General features: G+C 65.0%; 3 protein-coding genes across 11 annotated transcripts; 1 reads left to right on the forward strand and 2 right to left on the reverse strand.

Annotated features, from left to right (window-relative positions):
* Positions 1–51: 51 nt before the first annotated feature.
* PRC1 (protein regulator of cytokinesis 1) lies at positions 52–5877 on the forward strand. 4 transcript variants are annotated; one of them, XM_064722166.1, is made up of 14 exons: positions 52–342; positions 565–697; positions 1005–1127; positions 1445–1675; positions 1748–1918; positions 2423–2572; positions 2808–2955; positions 3040–3176; positions 3418–3513; positions 3630–3776; positions 4086–4196; positions 4339–4449; positions 5006–5191; positions 5664–5877. In XM_064722166.1, the coding sequence occupies exons 1-14, from the start codon at positions 59–61 to the stop codon at positions 5736–5738; spliced, it is 2103 nt and encodes a 700-aa protein (XP_064578236.1). In that variant the 5' UTR covers positions 52–58; the 3' UTR covers positions 5739–5877. The 4 variants fall into 4 exon arrangements, with proteins under 4 accessions (XP_064578236.1, XP_064578238.1, XP_064578237.1 ...); XM_064722168.1 differs by having other exon boundaries at positions 5006–5155; XM_064722167.1 differs by having other exon boundaries at positions 4086–4187.
* On the reverse strand, positions 5811–11187 carry RCCD1 (RCC1 domain containing 1). Of its 6 annotated transcripts, none has more exons than XM_064722179.1 (7): positions 11017–11187; positions 10217–10571; positions 7996–8117; positions 7667–7771; positions 7372–7524; positions 7182–7211; positions 5811–6138 (listed from the first exon to the last, which is right to left on the reverse strand). In XM_064722179.1, the coding sequence occupies exons 1-7, from the start codon at positions 11171–11173 to the stop codon at positions 6083–6085; spliced, it is 978 nt and encodes a 325-aa protein (XP_064578249.1). In that variant the 5' UTR covers positions 11174–11187; the 3' UTR covers positions 5811–6082. The 6 variants fall into 6 exon arrangements, with proteins under 6 accessions (XP_064578249.1, XP_064578247.1, XP_064578250.1 ...); XM_064722177.1 differs by having other exon boundaries at positions 6997–7211; XM_064722180.1 differs by lacking the exon at positions 5811–6138 and adding an exon at positions 6152–6616.
* A 70-nt stretch (positions 11188–11257) lies between these two features.
* Positions 11258–17627, reverse strand: UNC45A (unc-45 myosin chaperone A). The gene is made up of 20 exons (XM_064722163.1): positions 17575–17627; positions 16966–17124; positions 16562–16598; positions 16298–16473; positions 16111–16203; positions 15722–15889; positions 15361–15529; positions 14951–15121; positions 14676–14847; positions 14204–14504; positions 13957–14051; positions 13710–13851; positions 13411–13551; positions 13136–13263; positions 12900–12966; positions 12618–12731; positions 12412–12527; positions 12212–12329; positions 11974–12129; positions 11258–11790 (listed from the first exon to the last, which is right to left on the reverse strand). Exons 1-20 carry the CDS (start codon positions 17584–17586, stop codon positions 11530–11532), a joined length of 2796 nt encoding a protein of 931 aa, XP_064578233.1. The 5' UTR covers positions 17587–17627; the 3' UTR covers positions 11258–11529.

A 17627-nucleotide genomic window follows, 5' to 3' on the forward strand; every position in this document is an offset into this window, starting at 1 on the left:
AGCGCGACCCGCGGGGCAGCCGTGATGCCGGGGCCGCTGCGGCCGGCGGGCCCGGTGGATGCCGCGGCGCAGGGCCCGGCGGGGACGCGCGGGCTCCGCCCGGGCGCAGTCACGGTGCGGTGTCCAAATGCGGCCGCGCGGGGGCGCCGTTACCGCTCAGGACGCGGCGGCGGTCTCGCTTCGGATTGGCTGGCAGCGCCCAAGGCTCTGCACTGCCATTGGCTGGGGGCGGCTCGGGGGCGCGGCCCGGGTGGCGGTTGTGGGCGGGGCCGCGGCGGCGCGGCAGCCAGTCAGTTTGAATCGGCGGCGCGCAGCGATGGAGCGGGGAGCGGTGAGGAAAAGGTGCGGCACCGGAGCCGGGATAACCGCGATAACCGGGATAACGGGGGGACACCGGGGTCGGGAACGGGAGCCGGGGATGAACCGGTGGGGGTAACGGGGGGCTGGGGCGCGGCGGGGCGGAGGCGCTGCGGGGCGCGGCGGGAGATGCCGGCGGGACGGGCGGGGCTCGCCGGCTCTTGGGCCCCGGCCCGGCCGTGCTGCTGACGGCCCCGCCGTGCCCAGCGAGGCGCTGGCCAACGAGGCCGTGTCCTGCCTGAACCGCGCCTTGGCCGCGCTGCGGGACATCTGGGAGGAGATCGGCATTCCCGAGGAGCAGCGCCTGGAGCGCACGGACGTCGTCAGGAAGCACATCAAGGTGAGGGCCGCCGGTTCTTCTGTTGGGCCGCGCACCTGCTGCATGCAGCGGCAGCCCGCGGCCCGAGCGGCTCGGCCTGAGCCCACCCAGCGCCGCTCTCTCTCGCGGCTCAGCACGGGGCCGGGGCTGCCGCGAGCGCCGGGGGTCCCTGCCCGGCTGTTACCGCGCTCTGCCCTGGCCCCGCGCAGCCCCGTCCTGCCGCGCTCCCCACACCCGCTCGGGCCCAGCCGCGGGTCCCTCGCCGTGGTCCCGCTGCCGTGGCCGCGCTCGGTTCCCACGCCCTGCCTCTAACCACACCCGTGTGCAGAGCCTCCTGGACATGATGGTGGCGGAGGAGGAAAGCCTGAAGGAGCGTCTGCTCAAGAGCATCGCCCTGTGCAGGAAGGAGCTGGACACCCTGTGCCGGGAGCTCCAGCTGGGCCCCTTTGAGGTGAGGCGGGGGATCCTGGGCTCTGCCTGGGTGTCCCAAGAGGCCAGAGCTCAGAAGGCAAATATCTATTCAGAACTGCTTTTCTGGGTGCTTGGTAGAGACAGGGCTTTGTGGCTCCTCACAGGCCAGGCATTGGGAGGTGGCTGTGTGGTGCTCTCCAGCACCTTGTTTGGCATGTTGCTGGTGTTCATGCACCTTCCTGGGGAACATCTCACTCACACCCAGGCCTGGTGGCTGCGGTGTTTGTATAAAAACTCCCAAGCATGAGCTGGGTGCTGGCAAAGTGTGGAACAGAGCTGATTTCTGGCCTCTTACAGACGGAGGAAAGTACCATCCTGCAGATGGAGAAGAACCTGCGCACGTGTGTGGAGGTCCTGCAGAAGCAGAAGCGGGACCGTAAGCAGGAGCTGAAGGCCCTGCAGGAGCAGGACCGGGCCCTGTGTGACATCCTGTGCACAGCCCTGTTCTCCATCGACACCAGCAGCGTGCCCAGCCTGGACGACCTGGACCGCTACCGGCGCCACGTGGCCTCCCTCAACACCCTGAAGGTGAGCCTGGGGCTCAGGGGTCGCTGAGGCGCCCACAGGGGGCCCCTGCTTCTGACACTGCCCCCACCCCAGGAGCAAAGGCGGGAAGAATTTGTCAGCAACAAGCGTCAGATCGTTCTGCTCATGGAGGAGCTGGACCACACCCCGGACACCAGCTTCGAGCGGGACGTGGTGTGTGAGGATGAGGAGGCGTTCTGCCTGTCTGAGGACAACATCATGGCCCTCCAGAACCTGCTGCAGCAGGTACGCAGTGCTCTGGGCCAGTACTGGGGCTGCCACCGCGATGTAAGAGCAGCTGCTGGGTTCTGGCAAGGCTGCTGTGTGTTAGAGCACGCTTCCAGGGCCACTGAGGGGCTCTCGTGTGCCACGGTGTGTTGCAGTTTGAATTGCTGCTAGTAAAGTCCAGGGTAAAGAAGCAAAAAAGGCTTTGGCATAATATCCATAGATGTTTAATTCAGCTGTGCTGTCAGGTGTTCTCCTCTCCCACACACACCCCCCCAAGGTGCCCCTCTCCCCCATTGGCCTCCCTGCTGACCTTGATCTCCAGGCAGTATTGAGCTGAGGCTCTGTCAGGGAAAAGGGAGGGAGAGCCTCAGGAGCACCTGTGTTGAGGCATAGGAACAGGGGAAGGAGCCAGTGGGGTGTAGCTTAGGAGAAGCCCCAGCACACCAGTGAGGCTCAGTGGGTGCAGCAGAGCCGGAGGCTGCGCTGACCCCACACTCCCCTTGCCTTCCCTCCCGCGTGCAGCTGGAACGGCGGCGGGCCCTGAACGAGGCGCTGTGCGCGGAGCTGCGCTCGCGGATCCTGGCGCTCTGGGAGCGGCTGCAGATCCCGCAGGAGCAGAGAGACTCCTCGGCCGTGCACCTGGCCGGCTCCAGAGCCCGCACCAGGAGAGCTGTAAGACCCTGCTGTGCTCACGGGGCAGGGCTGGGGCAGCAGCCCCGGGGGCTCTCGTGCTCCTGGCTGCTCGGTGAGGGCTGAGGGGAGCGGGGAAATTCTGCCTTTGTGGAGAGAGGAGCTGGAGGCTGGTGCTGCAGCTGCTTCCCCTAGAGAGCGGCTCATGCAGAAGATGAACGCTGTTCTCCCCTCTGTTCTCCCCTCTCCTCGCTGACCTTGCTCTGCTCCGGGGCAGCTGCAGCAGGAGGTGGACCGTCTGGAGGAGCTGAAGCTGCAGAACATGAAATCTGTCATCCACGCCATCCGGGCAGAGCTGGCTGACTACTGGGACAAATGCTTCTACAGCCAAGAGCAGAGGGAAAGGTTCAGCCCCTTCTATGATGGTGGGTGCTGGCTGGGCAGGCAGACGTGGGGAGGGATCCCAGGGCTTCCAGCAGCCCCCTGACCTGGCTCTTGTGCCCCTCCAGAGGATTACACAGAGACCCTGCTCGAGCTGCATGATGCTGAGGTGGGAAAGATGAAGATCTACTATGAAAGACACAAAGATCTGTTTCAGGCTGTTCAGAAGTGGGAGGAGAACTGGAAGCTGTTCCTGGAGCTGGAGGTATTGTCCAGGCAGAAGCATGGGGAGCCGTGGGTCAGGCTGTGCCTCTGCTCCCCTGGGACAGCGCTCTGGAAGGAGCAGGGAGCCACTGGGGAGCCATGGGGGCCAGTGCAGGGATGAGGTGCTGTGTTTCGAGCACTGGGGTGTTTGTGCAGGGCTGGCTCCTCTGGGGCCTTCACCTGTGAGGTTGAGGGGTTTGGGTGGTGTGTCTGTGCCTCTCCTGACCACCCTTCTCTACCAGAGTAAAGCAAATGACCCCAGTCGCTTCACCAATCGAGGAGGAAACCTTCTGAAGGAGGAGAAGCAGCGAGCAAAGCTGCAGAAGACGCTGTCCAGGGTAGGTCCAGCCCTGGGGAAGGACCTGTGGTCCCACTGACAGAGGAAAAGGGATCCTTGGGTGTGGGGACACCTGCGGTCAGGGCAGCCCCTACACTGCCCTCGTGTCCTGATCAGCTGCAGGAGGAGCTGGAGAGGAAGGTCCAGACCTGGGAGGAGGAGTTCAAGGGACCTTTCCTGGTGAAGGGGCAGCAGTTCGTGGAGTATGTGTCAGAGCAGTGGCAGCAGTACCGGCTGGAGAAGGAGAAGGAGAAGCAGGAGCGGGTGAGTACAGAGCTGAGCATGTTGGCTCCTACCAGGGAGTGTCCCTGGCTCCAGCCTGAGAATGCCAGCCTAGGGCTGTCCCTGCTGGGCCCCAGCCACTGCCCTGGGGTCTGCCGGCTCATTCCCAGCTTGGAAGCGGCAGCACTGTCACGTCTGAGTGGGCCGAGGTGACGCTTGGCTCTGGCCCTGTGTGGCTCTGTGCTGAAGCTCCTGCTGCGTGGCCGTGCCAGGCTGTCAGCAGGGAGCCTGGCGGTGTCACACCGTCAGCAGCCCCGGTGCTCAGTGTGTGAGTGCAGGTGTGTCCCACAGCACCTCAAGAAGAGCCGGGAGATGGAGGCGGAGATGCTCTACGGCAGCGCCCCCCGCACGCCCATCAAGCGGCGCATGCTCAGCCCCCACACACCTGCCAAAGTAAGCAAGGTAAAATGTCCCTGCAGGCGCTGGGCTGGGCGTGCCTGGAGCGCAGCCTCGGGCTGCCTCGGCCCCGTGGGGACGGCTCGGGTGCTGCAGCGCAGGGCAAGGGAAGGTGTCCTGTGTGACGTGTGCTCTGCTCTCTGCTCAGCTGCACGGCACCTCCAGCGCCAGCACCACGTCCAACACCACTGTTCGCTCAGCCTTTGGGGCAGCCCTCGCCCACTCGCCCACCTCTCGGCTGCCGCCCTCCGGGAAGAAGGTGAGGGGCCTTGGGGACTCCCTGCCGGGGCTGGGCTGCAGGGGACAGGTGAGCTGAGGTGGCGCCGCTCTTCTGCTGTCACCCCGCCATTCACTGCCTCCCCTGCTGAGCCCGTGGGGGACAGAAGCCCCTGTTTGTCTGCAGTCTGCTCTGTGGGGCTGCTGTCATCCTGTTTCTGGGACCTTAGGGAGGAGGAGGAGTGCTCCAGAAAATCTTAGTCTAGCCTATATTTCTAGTACACCTGTTCCTTAGTGCTGAGCCTGCAGCTTGAGGGACCTTCAAAATGTGTGTGGGCTGCCAGACAGGGCTGAGCGTCCTTGCCTATGGCAGGGGAGGGGAACAAGATGGGCTTTAACGTCCCTTCCCACCCACATCATTGCAGGACTCTGTGATTCTGTGCTGTATGTTTCAGGGGCCAGAATTGGAGCGCAGAGTCCGGAGAGCCCCTGGAGCCTGACCCTGCTCTGGCTCCTCAGAGGGGAGGGCGCTGCAGCTGCCGCAGCTCTCCTGCCTGTGCTCAGCTCCTGCATCCCATAACTGCCGCCTCTCCCCACAGTTCAGCCGGACCCGGACCCCCACCCACCCGGCAGTGAAGCCCCCCCGACGCAGGCTGAGGGAGCAGAACAAGGAGAATGTGTTGCAGCTGGACAGAACCACCCCGAGTGGTGGGTGCACCCCCAGAGCCCCCGCCCAGCATAACCACAGCGTTAGTTCTGTTGCCAGCACCTATTCTGAGTTTGCGGTAATTCACCTCTTCTAACCCCCCTGTCACTGCACAGCACAGGACCTTTGCTCCTCCTGTGTCCCCCCGTGTGTCCCCCTGTGTCCCCTCTGCCCCTGCCCCATGGAGAGCTGCTGGCAGAGCTGGTGGCAGAGGGCCCTGAGCAGCGCTGGGGACAGAGCCGTGCAGGGACAGCTCCAGGGGGGCTGCTTTCCTCTCTCAGGGTGGGGGACCCTGGGGGCCCGGGACAGCCTCTGTCCTCCCATCGGGCTGGGCTGAGCCAGACATTTACCATTGTGTGACACTAACAAAAGTTTTCTACTCTTTATACATTTCAGTAAAGAAAGGCATTAATGTTCACTGGCTACATAATACAATTTATATTCCATCTCCCTTTGGCGGCCTGGCCTGCCTCTCTCTGTCCCCTCTGAGCGGCGAGGCAGCAGCCCCCTCCCTTCCCTCATCCCTCTCGTTTCCCCGCTTGTTTCCACAGCGCCACCTCTCAAAGGCTTCCAGCTCTGAAAGCATCTCCCGTGTTCTCAACTCCACCACCAACAATGCCGCGTGATTCAGCCCTGCTCCGACAGCAATGCAGGGCCTGCAGCAGCTCCCGCTCCCGGATAACGCTCCCATCCGTTGCTGCTTTAGAAATGTGCTTTTATTAAATAAAAAATTTTAGATGTTGTAAATAAAGTCCTTGTACAGCCCCAGCCTCCGGGCGCGTCTGGGGGACCCTGCGCGGAGCGAGGGAGGCGAGGGCAGCACAGATCCGCGGGGCGCGGCCTGGGGGGTCTCAGCCAATCAGGAGCAGGGCTGCCGCTTTTCCGGCCAAGTCCAGCGGCCTCAATCTGTGCTGGGATTGGCCAAATTAACTGGAATTCCGAGCTCTGATTGGCTGAAAGAGCTGGCGCTTCAATCCATGCGGTGATTCGGCAAACAAGGAGCCGTCCCTATCATTTCCTCATTGGCTAACAAAGAAAAAACAAAAACCTCGAACTTTCAATCCTCATCCGGATTGGCTGAAGAAGCAGTCCAATCCGAATCCTGATTGGCTGAAAAAGCTAGCGCTGCTGTGCCCTGATTGGCCGAACGGGCTGCAGAGCCGATCCGCTCCGCACCGGGAGAGGCTGCGCAAGCCGAGCGTGCCCTGGCGAGCCACGGCCGCAGCCTCAGTCCGGACCGTGCCGAGCCAGAGCCGCATCTCAGTCCGGACCTGCTGTGCGCCCCCTGGTGCTGTGCGTCCCAGTCTCCCCGAGTTACTCTGCACGCCCCACAGGAGCAGAATCAGCCCCAGCTCTGTGCCAGCGCTGCTGTCTGTGCCACTCCCCAGAACGAGCACCGTGCTCACACAAACCCAGGCACAGCCCCGTGCAGTCCCCGCCCCAGGACAGCTTCACTGGAGCCCGATATGCTGGAACATGGCTCGCACACACCAACACGGCAGCCCTGATGGAAAAGTGAATTTAATGAACACATCCAGCCCGCCCCAGGGTGTCCCTGGCCCTGATGCAGCTGCAGCCCCACTCCAGCGTGTCACTCAGGTCACTGTGGGCTGAACTCAGGAGGGCTGTGCCGCAGGAGGGCTGCCTGCCCTGCCCTGAGCACAGAGCGGTCCTGGAGCTGGTCCTGCAGAGCAGAGCCTGCCCTCACCCCCATCTGCAGCACCCACAGCTCCTGGGGCCCTCAATGCTCCCGCACACGCACATAGGTGGTCCAGGGCCCACACACCACCTCCTCCACCCGCAGCCCCTCGGCCACCAGGTGCTCCACGCGGCGTGCCTGGTCACAGCTGGTGTTGTTCCCGTGTCCCAGCTGCCCGTATTTACCTGCACAAACAGTCATGACACTGGGGCCTCACAGGGCAATTGCTCCTGGTGTTTGTGGGGAGGGAACACAAGAGCCCCAGTGTAGACAGAATAGTACAGCGACAGAAGAGCCAAGGGCGAGAGAACAGGAACCAGAAGCTGCTCCCAGGGAGGCTGTACAGTCCCAAAGCAGGGGTGCCACTTACCCCAGCCCCAGGTGTAGAGCTCCCCGCCTCCTGCAACAGGGACAGCAGCATCAGGCAGCACCCAGTGAGCTCCATCCCCCACAGTGCTCCCTGCCCGCAGGGGCACTGCCCCGAGGGTCCCGGTGAGCCCTGGCACCTCTCAGAGCCCCTGCCCCCAGTGGCACTGTCCCCTGCCCCGCTGGACACTCACGTGTGACCACGGCTGTGTGTCGGGAGCCACAGCTGACCATGCTGACCTCCAGGTCCTGTGGCAGATCCAGCAGTGCCGGGAACGCCTGGATGGAGATGAATGCAGCATCCTGGGCAGCCAGCTGCTCCTGGCAGGGCATCAGCTTGGTGCTCCCTGCACAAGAGGTGACAGCAGCATTGCTCACAGGCGGCTGAATGGCACGGGCCCTGCACTGACCTGCAAGGGCTGTGCAGGAACCCGGCCCCCTGCCCTCAGCCCGGCCACATGGCACTGAGTCAATGCCCCCAGCACCCACCTGCGCCCTTGTCCTCATCCCGCGCTCGCTCCTCTGCCAGCGCTTTGGAGGGCAGGGCCAGCTGCCCCGACTCGTTCCAGCCCCACATGTACAGGTCTCCTGCCTCTGCGGTGGGGGAAAAACACATCAGGCAGAGCTTAGCCTGGGCCGCACCTGTGGCAGCACTGGGTGCTCCGGGGACACCCACACCCCACACAGCCAGGTCCCCCCAGGCCATGTGCTGCCAGCAGTGTGCCCAGCCGTCCCACCCAGCCCAGCCCAGCCCGGCCCGGCCCGGCCCAGCCCAGCCCGGCCCAGCCCAGCCCAGCCCGGCCCGGCCCGGCCCTCACCGCTGACGCTGGCCGAATGCCACCCGCCGGCCGCCACCGCCCGCATGGGCACCCCGGCCAGCGCCTCCACCAGCCGCGGCTGCAGCTCCGCCTCCAGCTGCCCGTGGCCCAGCTGCCCGTGCCTGCAGGGACACACACGGACTGACAGACAGACAGACACACAGCCCACCGCCTACAGCTCCTGCCCACAGACCCCACCAAGCCCTTCCTGCTGCCACCAACCGCGCTCCAGGCTGGCGGAGCCCGAGCAGCTGAGGGAACAGCCACAGCTGAGCAGAATTAACCCCAGGAAATGCCAAGCACCAGGGGGAGCGTGAGGCCCCGCACCACAACAGCAGCTACAGCCAGGGGTGCGTGGGCAGCAGTGGGACACAGCACCAGGGGCTGCCGTCGTCAGAGATGGGGCAGGAGGGGCTGGTGGGAGCTGTAGGGGTGAGAGGAGCAGCTCCGCTGCAGAGTGGAGCCTGTTTGGTCTGGGGAGCTTCAGTGTGACAGCTCAGGACTGGAAAGGCTGTTCACATTGTGGAATGGAAAGGAATGGAATGTTCACATTCCATACGGAATCTGCAGAGGACTGAGGCAGAGACACTGAGAGCTCAGGGGCACGGAAGGGCCTGCTGCAGCAGGAAAGTGGCTCTGGGCACTCCCTCACGAGAGGGTAACGCCGACCACAGGCAGCAGCAGGAGAGGGGCTACAAGGGGTGAGCTGGGCCAGCACCCGGCTATCACACAGCACAGCTGTCACACTGCGGGACACACTGGCACAGGCAGGCGTGAGAGGATTCTCAGATGTGCTGAATAACCAAGCTACAGAAAAGCTAATCCTCAAGTACACATCCCCACGTGTAGACACCTTTCCTCTGAAGGGAAGAAGGACCAAATAATGCAGTGCTGGCAAAGCAACAACTGCTGATGAAAGCTGAGTGTTGTGTCTGCCACCAGCTAGCCCAGAGGCAGAGAGCGGGGAGCAGGGACTGGGAGGGAAACGCTCCTGAGCGATGACAGCAGGGAGGGCACTGGGCCAGGGCACGCAGCTCTGTGACACACCAGCAGCGCTGGGCTTGTCTCAAGCAGCAAAGAGGAACAGAGCAACCCTTCCACGCTACAGCTGAGAACAACCAGCTCCCGGAGCCAAGCCTCATCAGGCACCAGCAGAACGCAGGGATCCAGGGCACCTGTGGCACTGCAGCACCTTCTGGGAAAACCCGACTGGGCAGCAAATACACAGACCACCCCCGAATGAACACCTGTCCCAGAGTGACTTTATCGTGCTTGTATCCCCCGCCACCTGTTCTCTTTATGCTGGATATTAAGTTCTGCGCTTTAAAGACTGTTCTGAGAGCAAAAGGAGTAAAAAAGAAACAGAGTTTGTTTTCAAAAACTGCACTCACTCCCCCATATCCTTCTCCTAGACTGTGTTGTCAGACAGCAGGAGAAAGCACTCCTTTGCTTTTTAGTTAGTTTAGCTAGCTGAGGCAGTGAAGTTCCCTAGACTAGGAGTTTTCTTTTTCTTAGAACTGTTCAAACCTACTCTAAACTGAAAACCCAGGAGAACACCAAGAGCTCACACCTATAACCCCCCAAAGCCTAGAATGCTGCATTCCAGAGCCAGAAAATCTAATAAAAGACTAAGCAAACCAATCTACACCTCATAAAAAGAGCAAGGACCTTGATGATCATACAGAGACCCAAGCACCCTCGGAGACTGCCCTGAGGGAGCCAAAAGTCAGGGCAGAGGCCAGAGTGAATAGCCAGAGACCCAGCGCCTAGAGAGGAGACAGGGCTGCCCATGGGGCCAGCGAGGGTGGACACAGGGGGAACGGGGGCATGGCGAGGCCAGCACCCCCCAAGAGAAGCCTTGATTTGGGATGCCTGTGCCGGGGGACCCGGCTGTGGTGGGGGACAGATCCCATCAGCGGGTGGGGGAGCACTGGGCACCTGCAGCTGTACCCCAATGCTTCTGTCAGCTGTAAGGTAACATTCCCAAGTCCACCCCAGGGGAAAGGCAGGAGGCGTATGCTGGCCCCAGGCAGTGTGTGCAGGCTAATGGGGGTTCAGCCCCCGAGGCGACCCCCATTCCGACACCCTCTCACTTGCACTCCCCCGTATCCCTTCTGCATCCATCCCCAGCGGTCTCTCTGCCTCCCACCAGCACCGCGCTTGTCCCGGAGCTCCAGCAGGCCCACCCGCCGCCCCGCTGTGCCCGCTCAGCCCCGCTCACCTGCCGCCGCCCCAGGAGAACACCTCTCCGGCGGCGCCCAGCGCCAGGGCGTGCTCCGTGCCCAGCACCAGCCGCCGGGCCCGCACGCCGGCCGGCAGCGCGGTGAAGAAGGGCGGCCGCGGCGTGGCGAAGCCGCCGGGCAGGAGCGGCAGCGGCCGGCGCCAGGGCGGCTCCGGGGGCAGCGGCCGGCTCCAGGCGGGCTCGCCCTGCAGCGCTGCCCCCAGCGCCGCCTCCCGCCGCCAGGCGACGGCCGCCGCCGCGCCCCGCAGCACCAGGTGCGTCTCGGACGGCAGCGCCTCGGCCCAGCCCGGCAGCGGCCGCCGCAGCCCCGCGCTCCGCACCTCCAGCCCCGCGCCTGCCGCGGCGGCATCTCAGCGACCGGCCCTGGGCACAGCCCGGGGCACGGGACGGGGACGTCAGCGGGGCACCGGCGGGGAGCATCCCGGGGGAAGCGACGCGGTGGGAGGCTGGGGGGTCCCATCCCGGGGGAAGCGACGCGGTTAGGGTTAGGGGAGGCTGGGGGGTCCCATCCCGGGGGAAGCGACGCGATGGGAGGCTGGGGGGTCCCATCCCGGGGGAACCGGCGCGATGGGAGCGCTGGTGTGTCCCATCCCGGGGACACCGGCTTCAGGGGAAGGGGCGGACAGGACGAACCGAGGCGACCGGCGCGGCAGCGCACGGCGGGGACGGGACCCGCCATGCCGGGGAGCGGCAGGGGGAGCGGGCACGGGCCGGCCAAGGGCCGCGCTTCCCCGCGGGAGGGACGGGACCAGGGCTCCGGGCGGGCCGGGCGCGCTCACCGGTCTCCACGACCACGTAGCTCCAGGCGGGCCACACGCGGGAGATGCCCTCGGGGCCCGCCTCCAGCCGCCACGGGCCCGGGCCCGGGCCCGGCTCCCCGGCCGCCTCCTCGGGGCTGAACCCGAACACGAGCCACAGGCAGGCGGGCGCCGCCATGGCCGGGGCGGAACCGGCAGAGGAGGGGCCGGACGTGACGGCGAGGGGCGGGCGGACAGACGGACAGACGGACGGAGGCCGGGCCGTGGTCCAAGAGTAGCTTTAGTGTTCCCGGGGGGGCCTGGCTCCGCCGCGCCGGGCCCGCCCCGGGTCAGCCCTCCCGGCTAAGGCAGACGGTGGCAAAGGCAGCGGCAAGCCCGGTGCTCCCCTCGCCCCGGGGCAGCCCCGGGACAGCGTGGCCCCCGCCCCGGGCAGTGCTGAGCCAGCTCCGCGTGCAGCCGGAGCCCAGGGCGGCCCTGGGACAGCGTGTGAGCCTCGGCCTGGGCAGCGTGTGCAGCGTGCGGGACCCGCGGGCCTCAGGCGAGCCCGGGGTTGGGCTTGATGAGCCCGTAAGCCACGGCGTGTGCCAGGCTCTCCTGGGCCGCCTGCGCCACCCGCGGCTTGTCCTTGTCCTTGGCAAGCACAGAGAGGATCTCCAGCATCTCGCTGGCGATGAGCTGCTCGGCCACCTCCCGAGCAGCTGCCATCATGTTCATCACCACCACGGCGCCACGGTGCTGCAGCTCCGCACTGGGGCTCAGCAGCAGGGCCTGCAGGATCTCCAGCCAGTGCACCGTCTGCAGGGGAGCGGGGCCAACTTCATCACGGGTCCCAAGAGAAGGGTTCCAGCTCCCCCCCACAGCCCCATCTCAGAGTCGGGCCCAAGACACGACAGGCTGCCCTGGCTTCTGGGGCCAGAGCTCCAGGCCGCCGTGGGGAGGGAACATGGGACACGGGGTGCTGTGTTAGGGTGCACTCACCACCTGGGGAATCCGCTTGCAGATGGGGGGATGCAGGGTAGTCAGCATGGCCAGGGTGCCCGAGGCTGCCCGCCGCAGCTTCTCATCCTCCTCCCCACTGTACAGGACCATGAGCTTCAGCCGGTCGCTGCCCTCAGCCAGGAACATCTCCTGCACCTGCACAGGGGAAAGAGCAGCGATCGGGGGGGTGCGGTGGTCCAGCAGCCCAGCACAGACCCCAGCCCGTCCCGGCCTTCACCTCCTTGCTCATGGCCATGTTGCACATGCACTCAGTTGCGGCTAGCCGGATCAGCTCGTGCTCCTCAAACATGTAGCCCTCGATCATGGGCACAGCGCGCTCTTTCAGGATCTTCTGCCTGGGAGGCAAGCGGGCAGTGAGCGCTCCCTGCCCAGGGCAGCCCCCCAGGGCACAGCCAGCCCCTTCTCCCCCATCCCTACCGCAGCCTCTCGCTGATGCCAGCCAGGTTGGTCAAGGCCATCAGCCCCTCAAAGTTCTCCAGGCCCGAGCGCTGCAGGTGCAGGAGGCTGACCAGGGGCCGCACCACCTCATAGATCTGGGGAGACAGAACACGTGGCACTGAGTCAATGCCCGCTGCTGCTCCCAGCTGAGCCCCTGCCTGGCAGCCCCCAGCCCCAGCACTCACCCGCTCCCCAGGGAATGCCATCTCCGGGTTGGACGTGATGGTGATCTTTGCTAGGGCCTGCGCTGCCTTGGTCTGCCCCACCTCAGTGCCCTCCAGGGACAGTGGGATCAGAGCCTGGGGGCAGAAACAGCAGCCTGTCCTGCAGCCAAGGCCACAGCACCAGGGCAGCCACAGCTTTCCCCAGCCTCGTGTCCAAGGGAGCCAGTGCTGCCCTGCTAAACCACAGAGCGCCAGCACCCCGGAGCAGTGCAGGGCAGAAGCACAGGGGATCCATGCTCTCACCTTGCCTCCTCCCTGAGCAACCACACCACCCCGGTCTTCTGCCTCCTCCACCAGTGCCAGGAACACTCTAGGGACCAAGTGGGACTGGTTGCAGCACTTGGATCGTCACAGTGGGCCCAGGCTGCACCAGACTCCGGGACATCCTCCCTGCTGTCCAGGAGCTGGCCTTCAGCACAGGCACGCAAGTTCACCAACAGGATGCCGGCAGGCTGGGAACCCGGCTCGCTCTGTCCCACCTGGAGATGAGCTCCCGGCAGGAGCTGGTGAGCGCCGGGTTCTCGCTCTTCACCATGCAGGCCAGAGCCGACACCACGCCGGCCGTCAGCAGCTTCCGCACGCGCCGCTTCACGAACTCGGGCTTGTCCTGTGCCACGGGCAGGGCACGCTGGGCTCAGGAGCACCTGCGCAGGTGCCCGACCCCCCCGCGGGCCTCAAGGACACCGTGTCCGCACTGGGAGCCCAGGCTGTCCCACCACCCACTCTCCTCCTAAGCGCAGCCTGCCCTGCTCACCTTGGGGTGCTGCTCCGGGATGTGCTGCTTGGCATACTTGGCCAGCTCCAGCATCTGCGGGTCCGGCTCCTCGTGGTCATAGCTGTTGGTACAGTTCACCAGCGTGGAGGCAACAGCATAGAGCACACTCCTGTCCTCTGACTGCGGCGACAGTGGGCACCTGTCACACTCACAGCAGGGAGGAGCAGCCAGGACTGGAGCCCACCCAGCTTGTCCCACACACCCCCCCGAGCATGAGCCCCACACCTGCTGCAGTACATTTCCCTGGTTTCCCTGATCCCACAGCTCTTGGTATGCACCTTGGCCAGCTGGAACATGGCTTGCATTGCTGCCTTGTCCTCCACAAACTCCTCCTTGACATCTGCATCGAAGGTGAGGTAGGCCAGGCCCTCCACAGCCCAGCGCCGCGTGCCCGCATCGATGGCCTCGTTGCAGAGCCACCTGGAGAGTGCTCCCTGAGCCTGGCTGTGGGGCTGTGCACAGCCCAGCTGCAGGCAGCCCAGCTGGGGGGCACCTTACCCACTCCCCACGCCCGGCCCCGCTCACTTGCGGCACTGCTTGGCCAGCTTCATGGTGGATCCCTCGGCAAACTGCTTCATGCTGAAGTCCGTGCCTCCAGCAGATCCCAGCTTGCAGAGTCCCTGCAGCCAGGAACAGAGTGTGGGAGCAGGAATGCATGTAGGCAACCTGATGTGAGTCCTGGACCCACAGCAGCGGGGAGCAGCACTGTGACTGGCAGTCCTGCACCCACAGCCCAGCCAGGGCCCTGCCACACCCTGTGCCAGCTGCTCACCACGAGGGCGCGGATGCGGATGCTGTCCCTCTCGCTGTGCTTGTAGATCTCCTTGAGCAGGTTGACGCCGTTGGCCGTGATGAACGAGGCGCGCTTGGCCTTGTCGGCCGCGTGGATCAGCGCCTCCACGGCCACCAGCTGGTGTGCCTCGCAGACAGAGGCGCAGAGGGACAGCACGCTGTCCATGATGCCCTCCAGCTCCAGCACCCTGTTCCCTGCATCTGAGGGACCCTGCAGCAGGCACGACACTGTCTGAATGGCCCGCAGCTTTCCCGGCAGCTCGTGCCCCTCGAACCAGCTCCTTCAGGGAAAGACCACCAGAAAGGGTCAGCATGATCCACCTGCTTCTCCCTGCCCCACCTGCTGAACCTTCCCCACAGCAGGTCCCCAGCCAGCTTTAGCACTGAGGTGACAGGTGCTGCCAGGCTGCAGGTGACAAAAGCCCCGTCACTCCCAGGACACCCTGGCTCACCTCACATAGTCCTCACACAGACGGTGGAAGTTTTCCCTCTCGGCATCACACTTCAGGTCCTCATACAGTTTGCTCAGCAGAACAGAGGTGCTCATGCGGCTGTTCTCCGTCACGGGCAGGCTGCCCGAGCTGCCGCACACGGTGCTGCCCACCTCCAGGATTTTCTTCAGGCCTGGGAAAGGTCAGGCAGCCCAGTGAGGGGCACAGTGGCATGTGCAGACCTGGGGCAGAGGAGCACAAAGCCCCAGCAGGACACTGCTAGCCATTCCACTAACCCTGATCAATCACCCAGAGGCTCAGGCTGTTGTTGGTCTCCTTTGGTGACCTCCTGGGCACCACTTTGATGAGCAGGTTGAGGGCATTGTCACGGCCATGCGCTGAGGCCCCTTCCAGCACTAGCAGCTCCAGGAGGTGCTTGATCAGCAATTTCAGGTCCTTGGAGGAATCTTCCAAAAAAGACAGTGCCCAGCAGTCAGCACCCTGGGCATGGCCTCACACCCCCCGTGGTACAGCTGGCAGAGATGCTGCCATGACCAGGGGCTTCTGCCTCCTGTTAACCTTGGATCAGAGCCTGGCTTTGCTGCAGGGAGCAGTGACAGGGCAGCAGCAAATACCCCCACGGCACCTCTTGCACCTACCTGGGGCTGTCCCCATACAAGAGCCAGCCAGGGCAGCCCACACTCACCCAGCACCACTGCATCCTCCTTCCCACGGAAGTCCTTCTGCAGCCCCTCCTTCAGGGAGTCGAACATGACGTGCAGCAGGTTGCAGGCCGCCAGGGACACCTGCTCGTGCTCCACACCCAGCACCGCCGCGAGACGGGGAGCCCCCAGTTCCGCCAGGATGGCCGTGGTCTGCAGGTACAAGCACACCTGTCCTCCGGAGCCCTTGGGGAAGCCTTGCCGCTCCCCAGCCCCTTATCAGGATGGTTTCCTCTCACAAGTTCAGGCCTGGCAGGTAACATCTCGGAGCTCCCCTGTGTCCCTCTGCAGCCTCCCCAGCATGGCTTTCCCCCGGGCCCAGCCCTGGGGTGTGGTGGCACCTACACGAGAGCGGTGGCCGGAGCACAGCCCCACCAGCGTGCGCAGGGCTGCCAGCATCAGGTCAGCCTTGGCCGTGTCCAGCAGCTGCATCAGCAGCCGCACACCGTCACTCTGGAAGATCTTCTCTGCTCCAGCCTCTTCTCGTGCCAGCACGATCAGGTTCTGTGCAGCCTGGGGAAGGAGAGTTCTGTCTGGGTCACAGCAGCACACTGCACAAGGAACCGACAGCAGCTGCAGGCACCCACTCTCCACCCCTGTCTTGGGGAGCATTCTGTGGGCAGCAAGCCCAGCCTGCCCAGGCAGCACCACTCAGCCACCACTGCCCAGGAGCAACAATCCTCCCCTCCTCTCCTCCCAGCCACAGCACTGCACCCCACTCCCTGAGTTCAGACTTTCTGCTTCTTCTCCGCATCCTTTTCTTCAAGATCCAGCAAGATCTGGAACATCTGCTCTACTTTCGAGTCCGTGCAGGCCATGGCCTTCATCTGCAACAGAGCAGAAAGAGCGGCTCAGCCCTCCCCGCCTTCTCCTGCCAGGCACAGCCCCAGCGGGCCGGCAGCCCCAGTGCGCCCCGCTGACCTTCTCATGCATGCTGCTGCCCAGGGCACGCAGGGCCTCCTGGAAGGCCTTGTTGCGGGGCTCCAGGCTGAGGCAGCGCTGCAGGTCGCTGACGGCCTGGTCCATGCGGCCCAGCTGCTGCAGCGCCTGGCTGCGGCGGAACAGCGCCTTCACGTCCCGCCCGTCCGCGGCGATGGCTGCGCACAGCGGTCACTCACCGGCCCTGCGCCTGCCCAGCGCCCCACGGGCGGCCTGCAGGCTGCTCCCCAGCCCCACCGACTGTACCTTGGCTGGCATCGGCCTCTGCCTTGGCGTAATCCTCCTGTGCACAGACAGGAGAGAAAAATGCCTGAGCGCTGCTGGCACAAGCCGCACGCAGCCCACACTCCTAACTTTGGGGACTGGGGACAGGATGGGAACAGCATCACTGGAGACAGGGAGCCAGCACAGTGGGACACCCTGTCTTTCCCAGAATACAACCCTCAGAGAGTGTCCAGGGAGCCCTACCGCCCCCCGTGCTTTTCAGGCACTTCTGGTCTACTCAAGCCCCTAAAGCTCCTCGTGTCCACCCCCTGCCCCAGACAAAGATTCCCTGCCAGAGATCAGAGAGACTGTGACTGCTTGGGAACAGCCCCAGCCAGCCGGGCAGGTTCGTGCAGGCCGCGGGGACGCACCCGCCCAGCACTCACCAGCTTCAGGTAACACGCGGCCCGGTTGCGGTGCAGCACGGCGCGCTCCGACGGGGCCTCGCTCAGGCTCAGAGCCTCCGTGTAGGCAGCGAGGGCGGCTGCGTGATCCCCCGCCTGGAACAGCGCGTTACCCCGCGCCCGAAGCTGCTCCGCCGTCACCTGCCGAGGGGCACCGGCTGGGACACAGCCCTGGGCCCCGCACGGACCCGGGACAGGGAGCCCCGGGACAGGGAGCCCCGGATAGGGATCCCGGGAGAGGGACCCCCGGCAGAGAGATCCAGAGACCCCCGGGACAGGGACCCCCCTGGGACAGGGACCCCAGGTATACGGATCCAGCGACCGCCGGGACAGGGAACCCTGGGAGAGGGATCCCGGGAGAGGGACCCCGGGAGAGGGACCCCCGGGACAGTGACCCCCCCCCCCCCCCCGGGACAGAGACCCCCGGTACAGGGACCGCCGGGACAGGAACCTCCGGGACAGGGATGCAGGGACTCCCGGGACAGGGACCCCCGGGACAGGGATCCCTCGGGACACGGATCCAGAGATCCCCGGGACAGTGACCCCCCCGGAACAGGGACCCGCCGGCCGGTCCCGCCCGGCCCCGCTCACCGGCTCCTCCATCGCGCCGCACCCGTGACGTCACCGCGGATCGCCCGGGGAAC

Source organism: Zonotrichia leucophrys, chromosome 10 (assembly GCF_028769735.1).
Source record: "Zonotrichia leucophrys gambelii isolate GWCS_2022_RI chromosome 10, RI_Zleu_2.0, whole genome shotgun sequence".
Classification (NCBI taxonomy): Eukaryota; Metazoa; Chordata; class Aves; order Passeriformes; family Passerellidae; genus Zonotrichia; species Zonotrichia leucophrys.